Raw genomic sequence first — 8,027 nt, 5'->3', positions numbered from 1 at the left:
GGGCATTCTTTTGACAAAAATTGCGCTTTCTTTTGGTGGTCACTCATTCCAACAAATTTTTGTTAATGGGGGCAAAGGCGCCTTTAAAAAAATTTGGGGTTGATCGATGAAAAATTGACAGCTTGAAATAGTATCAGATAGCGTAAAATAAAGGCTCCTCCTAAATTCGCCTCAGCGTTGTATCAAACAAGCGGCCCTGCAGGAAGTAATCAAACATATTTTTATTTGACTATTGTTTGGACCCTGCTTGACTATTATTTGCAATTTTATCACGTAAGTATTCCAGATAGTGAGATGATGTGAATTGTCCGATGCTGTCTACGAGAGTTTATGAGCTCTGAATGATCTGGTTCCGATCATTTTTGGATTCCGAGTACAGACAAAAACTACTTCGCCAATATTATAACTACGCGACAGGTGACATCGAAAGGGACGAAACCAACATGAATATCGTCAGTATTTAGTTATCCGTTTTTTAAAACTTTTGAACTGAAAAATGATATATTAAGCTAGAAAAATGAAGCGTTTGTTTTCATGATTGAATTATTTCATTCCGTTCAGACTGAAGCAAAACGAGTTTTCATGTATCAAATAGCTGAATCAGTCATGAGATCAGGAGTTCTTTGCTCTGACGACAGCTTCACAAATCAGAAACTTAAACTTACATACACACCAGTTACAAGCAGTTCAAATTTTGATTACAAAAGAAGCGAATAACGAAAAATGACTGTGAGTGAATTCTCATTTGTTTATTGTAACTATTGTGTAAATGTAACTTATCAGGTAAATTTTTTTTTGCGAAAACAAAGGAAGCGTGGAGTAACTGCAATTTTTTGATGTAAAGTGTTTGCCTACGAAGCGGCTGGTGGTCAGATTGTTCCCTTTTTATTACGCTAGCGAGCAGCTAGTGTTTTAGTAAGAACCCTCTTTTTTTCTAACCTAACTCTCAAATAAAATTTTTCATTTGTGTGCCTTTTAGCTTGATCACGATCTCTAGCATTTGAAGTTTCATAGTATCTGTTCTCGGCTTTATTTGTGGCTAGTGTTTGAGATGAACTTTTCGTCCGTGGCTGAGTGGTTAGTGCGTGAGACTTAAAGTTTCTAGGTCGCAGCAGGTTGTAGGTTCGAGTCCGAGACGCCCAATGTTTACTAATTCGAGGCTTACTTTTTCTTATGGCACGTTTTAGAACTTAGAGCTTCTTTTTGTCGTGTTCTCGCTAGTGTTTGCGAAGCGCAGCTTCGCCTCTGTGTCAAGTTTATTACCCAATCGGTTTGTTGAAATTTCTTTTTTTTTGGTTTCGGAAAAGTTTTTCGCAAAAGTTGTAATTTTTCTCAGAAAATTCTGCTGATTTTCAAACAAGAGGTATCAATTGAAAGACCGCCTACTCCCTGCATATCTGCAAACGCGTGCCTGCATACTCCCCTAGAGTCTCTTTTTACTTGACACCTCTGTCTACAGCCTTCGAAAAAGCCTGTGGTGGAATTTTTGAACCATATTTTTTATCGAAAACTACCTCTATCAAATCTGAGTTTCCGGTTTTAATGAGAAATATGGTTTTATAAAAGCTTCCCTGCATAACCTGCTATTCCCCAATTTTTCACACACAAAGTTATGGCCCTCGGAATAGTCAAATTATCAATTTTTGACCGTTTTGTTTAATCTTTTCGATTTTTCTCAAAAAATAACCTCCCAAATCTGATGTTGTGAGTTCAGTGTAGATAAAGCTTAGTGGGAAGGTTCCCTGCATTAGCGGCAACTCACAAAAATTTTTACACAATAAGTTATGGCCCTCAGAAATTTTGATTTTTTGAACGTTTTTTAAAGTTCGTGATTTTTCTCAAGAACTAACCTCCCAAATCTGAAAGGTTGCTTAAGAAAGGTTGCTTGAATCTCCTCTTTTCAAACAAGCCTCGTTTTTCACACAAGCAGCGCTGATTCTCCGAAATGTCAAATTTTTGATTTGTTGGCCGTTTTTTTTGGACTTTTCTCGCTAACTATCCTGCCAAATCTGATGTCACGTTTTAATTAAAACAACAGTTTGTTGAAAGTTTTTTTTTATAATGAGCTATGCCAAGTTTGTATGAGAAAAAAAATATGGTCTTCAAACTAGTCAAAATTTTGTAACTTGACAGTTTTTTGAAAACTTATTGACATTTACGCGAAAATTACCGGGCCAGTTCTCATGTTGTGTTCAACCCAGATACTCGGTGTTGAGAATTTTCTCTGCTTAAGCGGCCACAACCTGCTTTTCTCCAGAAAAAGTTTACGGATTTTGAAAAGTCTTTTGACCGTTTTTTGGATTTTTTGACCGTTTTATAGAAACTTTTTGATTTTCTCAAATTTACATGATCGCATCTTAGATGAAAAATAAAATTGAATCAATTGATCGCTATAATTTTCCCCGTAGAAGCGGCAACTTTTTGATCTTTTCTTATCTTGTGTTATTTCCTTGGGAAAATGATTATCTCAAAATTTTTAACTCTTTCTACTTATTTTGGTTTATAAGATTTTGGGCAAAGTCCAATTTTTGAAATCACACATTTCGTACCGCATCAGTATAGCGAACTTATTTAATTTCAAATACGTACCTCCAGCTTTAGCTGGGTCTTTAGTTGTTTCTTTTATCGTGAGATACGAAAATTTTGGTTTCCCTAGTTTTTTCAACATTATTTTTTTTCGGCTTATGTTTTTTTATATTTGTGTTGTATCGCAAGTTTCGTACCACTTGCGATACAACACAAATATAAAAAAACATAAGCCGAAAAAAAATAATGTTGAAAAAACTAGGGAAACCAAAATTTGTTTTAAACTTTTTCCAAGGCTTGTTTCCTTGTTTTTTTGTTGCATTTTAAAGGCCCTTAAGTTTTCTGTTAAATTGTAGTTTAAGTTCGCATCTTCGAAAAATTTTGACACATTTTTCGAAACTTAACATACCAGCGCGTTTGAAACGAAACCAATTAGAATCAACCATGTTAATTAAGTTGGTCAGATTGTTTCATCAATTTTATTTTAAAATTTTTCAATGGCTTGTATTTGTGTTTTTTTGGTTCTTTTGAGTCCTTTTTTGTTCGGACAATTGAAAATGTCATTTTGTTCTTCTTGGCAAAATTTCTTTTTCTAGTGCAAAAAATTGAAAAGTTTTTTATTTTTCAATTTGTTTTTTTTGTGAAGACCATTGGATTCGTTTATGCCAAATACACCAAATTTCTACGCTTTCATATTGTTGTATTATCACACGACGTTCAAAAAAGACACTAACTCGAAGAAAAAAATGGAACATGTGAGTGGAACATTCTGTGCTACTTGCACAGCAACCGACTATCCTGGTTTTTTTTTGTTTTTGCACTCAAAACCAGCTACATAAATAACCATCGGAATGGGCTCAGTTATATATCACATTAAAGGCCTTTCAGTTTTGATTTGAACGACATTAAAAACATTGAACAATTTTTCTCGGTGTCGAGAAAAACCGGTTTGATTTTTTATTTGGTTTATTTTGGAGCTTGGTTTATTTTTTTTTAAATGAGATTTGTCAAATTAAGTTTTGCAGCCTTACAATAGTCTATTTAAGCATAATTGAAGCCGTGAAAACTTATTTTTACTCAAGTAAAGTTAGTTTTAAAAATTTTTTATTCCCATTCTGGGAGTGAAAAAATCAAAACGATTTTTTTCGTTTTTCTAGTAATTTTTCTACAGAAATTTTTGTTTTGTTTTTTTTTGTTTCGATCTATTTGTCTTACTGTGGCACCACAAAAAAACGACACTAATTTGAAATATATATATATTTTTTAAGACAATGGTCGGAACATTCTGTGCAATTTGCACAGTAACTGGCTTTCCTGTTTTTTTTTAGACGGTCGTCATCTTCGCCCTGTGTTCGGTATTGGCAGTTGTTCTTGGCGCTATGCTCTTTATTAGAAGATACAGAACCCAACGTTAGTTTCTCATTCTGTTTATAAAACACACTTTTAGTAGAAAATAAAAGACATTAGCGGGTTAATATTTCTGATGTTTATTTACTTCTCTTACAGTTGCTGAAAAAATGGAAAAATTGAAATTGAGCAAGGAGAAACGACCCAGGTTTCGAAAGCGGGACAAAGTCGCCTTCTACGGTCGGAAGTTGCTTCGAAAAGTAAATTATTTATTGGCTGCTCGATGTGAAGCTGGATTAGAAAGACTGCGAAACTGATGCTTGTTTTAGGTGGCAGAAAGTGTAGAGCAGAAGAAAAGGATGATTCCGAGGAAACGAACGTTCGTAGCATCTTAAATGCCAATTTGTTTAAAGGGAATGAACCTGATATTGAAAATTGTTTTTTTTCTTCAAATGTGCTCAGATAAAAAGAGCGCGCTGATGAAAAAAGATTTTCCCTCTAAAATGCCTGGCAAATTTTTTGTAATAGATGTGCGCTGTCCCTCTTTAAAGTCAACGTTGATTAAATGCATCTCATTCTAGGCTTTTTAGAAAACATTTTTAAAGAGTTATTGTTTGTCTAGCTTGATGCGATCCAACACTAGCGAGAGCTACATGCGAAGGGAGCCCTCGGACTACTTTCTCGACCCCGAGCTGGCCAAATTACGTCACAGAAGCAGTGTGCACTTCATGGTGGGAACAAGCAGTAGCATGAGTGACGAAATCCCCATGGAGATGTTCTATCTTCTGAAGTCTGTGAGGGTTTTTGGCTACCTAGAGAGACCTCTGTTCCTGGAACTGTTCAAGTTCATAGAGACTAAACACATTGCAGCTGGACTGTATTTGTTTAATATTGGGGATGTAAGTTTGCTACATTTTACTCAAAATCTTATATATTAAATGAAAGTCGGAATGCGCTATGGACGCAATGTTTAACTGAGCGCAATGTTTTAGCTTTGCCGAATGCAACGTTTAGAAAATTCCTTAGGCTTAACGTTCAATTGAAGACTAAGATTATTCTAAAACTTTCAAACATTTTTTAGTCTGGGATATTCTAGAATTATTTTAGACAAAAATTCAATTCTTTAGACAAAATGAACTCGATTCGTTTTCAAGGCTGGAGAGTACCTGTCCTTTTTTCCAATTTTTTTAATCCAGATTGATTTAATTCAGAAACGAACAAAAAAAACAGCAGCTTCTTTTCTTAGAAAAACTAGCTTTTTGCAAACCGATCTGTGTTATGCGATTTTTCAAAATTTCCTCGCGTGAATAGCTTGCTCTGAAAAATTTTGAAAAAAGTTTTCGCGAATCGTTTCGGTCAATGAAATAACTTGAACCATTTCAAAGTTTCAGAGCTGGAAAAGCGTGCTTAAAAAGCTAAATTTTTCGCAAAATGATTTGCTTTGTGAAACGATGTAAAATGTTTCAAAGTATAATGGCTCAAATAGCTTGCTTTGAGCAACTTTAATTTCTGCAAATCGATTTGGTCAATAAAGTAACTTGAAATCTTAAAATTTCAGAGCTTGAATGCTTGCTTACAAAAGCTTAAGTTTTTTGCAAAACGATTCGATCTATGAAATAACTTGGAATGCTTCAAAGTTTCATAGCTTGCTTGGAAACCTTTAGTTTTGTGTGAACCGATGCGGTTATTGAAGTAACTTGGAATAGTCCGTTTTTTAATTTTTTCTAACCGTTTTTTGATTTTCTCAAAAAATACTCTCACTTATCTGAGATTTTAGTTTCAATCGAAACAACGGGTTGTGGAAAGTGTCTCTGAAAAATCGACTATGGCCAATTTTCTTTACACCAAAGTTATGGCCCTCGGAAAAGACTATATTTGATTTTTAACTTTTTTAAAATCTATTTGACTTTTCTCGAAAACTACCCTTCTTAATGTAAGTTTTTGCGTTCAATCGAAACAACTGCTTGCATGATTATCTTCTGCATCAGCGGCTACTGCCTAATATTTTCACACAAAAAGCTATGCTTTTCGGAAAACTCAAGATTTTGATTTATTTGCCGTTTTTTGGAAACTTTGTTATTTTTTTCTCAAAAACTACCCTGTAAATTTTTAAGTTTTTAACGAAAAACCGATTTTGGAAATCTTATCCTTCAGAAGAGGCGACTCCTCATTTTTTGTAAGAAATTTTATGTCTTTGGGGAAAGTTTTCACTTTGCTCACTTATCTTAGTGAGAAACAACTAAGGTTTTTGGGCAAGTCCAACTTTTTTAATCATTCATTTCATCCCGCATCAATATAACGAATTCTAAAAATATCCAACAAATACCTCCATCTTTGGTTGGATTCCAAGTTATCTTTTATCGAGAAAATTTTGGTTAGCCTAGTTTTTTCAACATTTTTCTCTTTTTTTCGACTTATTTTTTGTATGTTTGAGTTGTATCGCAAATGTTGCGAAACTCCGCATCAATTTTGTGTCATGTTTGTCATAAAACCAGTAGTCTGAAAGCATCATTAATTTAAATATATATTTCAATACTTAATTACCTTGTTTAAAAATTAAGTTTTCACATATTGGTATTTGTTTTATTGCAAACTATTTTAGCCGGACGACACAATTTACGTGGTGCAGAGTGGAAAAATTGTCGTCAGTATTCGCCACCAGGTAATTCATATCAGTTTTTCCAATGGCGCTTTCGCTCATCTTTGACAAAATCTATTCGTTCTACTTTTTCAACTTTCAAAATTTTGCGAGGTTGGTTAATAAATCCTTCCATTTGACCCACTAGTGGTAAGTTTGTTGTTCCGACCAATGCAAATGGGGAGGAGCTTTATATTCTGTGTGTTTTAGTTTGTGTCTTTTTTTTGTTTTCCTCTCAAAATCAGGTACCCTAAATAATCATTGGATTGGGTTAAGTGATATGTCATTAAAACCCTTTAATTGGTGATTTAAAAAATGTACAAAAACTTTTCCCAGTGTCGAGTTAAACTGGTTTGAAGTTTTTGATTTTTCGTCTATTTTCGAGCGAGTACAACGATAGTTATATATGAAAATAAGTAATTTAGGCTAACAAACTTGATTTTACTAAAAGTAAAACTAGTTTTGGAAGCTTCATTTAGCGCTTCTCTGGCAAAAAAAACTTTTGAAATTAAAATTTTTAGTGCAAAAAATTGAATTTTTTTTTTGAAAAACAGTTCTTGATTATTTATATTTCGAAGAAAATTGTTGTCGTTTATGCCTATATCGCAAAATTTCTACGCGTTCGTTTAATTTTATCATCACACGACGTACAAGAAAAGACACTAACCTGAAATAGAAAAAAAATTCTAAGAAATTCTGTTTTTGTTCTGCAATAGATTGACGACGTAAAATGAAAACAGTATTCTGAAATAATTAACCGAAGAAAAAGTAAATGAATTGAAAATGCAGGCTACTAAGTTGCTAGAATGTATTTCTTTGGATGAGTTTTTTTTGTAATTAGGAAAAAGAGTGGCCGGTAAAAGAAGCCACGAATGGAGAGAGCATCTACAGTCTCCTGTCATTCATTGGCAACCTCACCGGTAGAGAGGAGAGGATGAAAACTGTCTCCGCTCGAGCAGTCTGTGACTCGACTGTTGTCAAAATGCCATTCAGTGCTTTCATCCCTGTATTTGAGAAGTACCCAGAGACCATGATTAGGGTCATACAAGTGATCATGGTCCGCATGCAGAGAGTGACCTTTGCGACATTGCATGACCAGTTGGGTCTCTGTGAGGAGCTAATGTATTCTGCGAAACCGAATATGGGTGCTAGTAATAGCTCTGGGACCACCAGTGGGACTGTCACAGCGAGTGGAGGTGACAAAAGTGGATCAAACAAGGAAAGTTTCGAAAAACTCAATTATAACCTTTGACCCGTTTGGGTTTTTCAGCGTTTAATTTGCTGAGGTAGAAATAGGTAATTTTAGACCATTTTTACTTGTTTGCTCTATGTGATTCTGTGATCTGTTGTAAGGCTAGCGTCACCTGTTGTAAGGTTGTAAGTGAGACCTGTTGTATGACTATGTAACTCCGTGACCGGGTCCTTTTGTTAGGCTAGCGTTTTATAGAAAACGTTAAGCATATGAGCTCATCAGAATGAAGCGTTTGAATCTAATTTCGAGAGGTGTAAAATTTGG

At 34.6% G+C, this 8,027-nt stretch overlaps 1 protein-coding gene across 1 annotated transcript in view; it reads left to right on the top strand.

Annotated features, from left to right (window-relative positions):
• Positions 1-290: 290 nt before the first annotated feature.
• Positions 291-8,027, top strand: part of LOC134839735 (patatin-like phospholipase domain-containing protein 7) — a 53,486-nt gene continuing 45,749 nt past the window's right edge. Inside the window, 8 exon segments of the mRNA XM_063855357.1 lie at positions 291-452; positions 3,855-3,936; positions 4,033-4,133; positions 4,203-4,252; positions 4,496-4,772; positions 6,476-6,535; positions 7,353-7,734; positions 7,818-7,864. Of these exon segments, the coding sequence (XP_063711427.1) occupies positions 342-452; positions 3,855-3,936; positions 4,033-4,133; positions 4,203-4,252; positions 4,496-4,772; positions 6,476-6,535; positions 7,353-7,734; positions 7,818-7,864 (1,110 nt within the window). The 5' untranslated portion in view covers positions 291-341.

Source organism: Symsagittifera roscoffensis, chromosome 2 (assembly GCF_963678635.1).
Source record: "Symsagittifera roscoffensis chromosome 2, txSymRosc1.1, whole genome shotgun sequence".
Lineage (NCBI taxonomy): Eukaryota > Metazoa > Xenacoelomorpha > Acoela > Convolutidae > Symsagittifera > Symsagittifera roscoffensis.
Note: the sequence above shows the minus strand (reverse complement) of the source record. Positions and strands in the feature narration are given on the sequence as shown.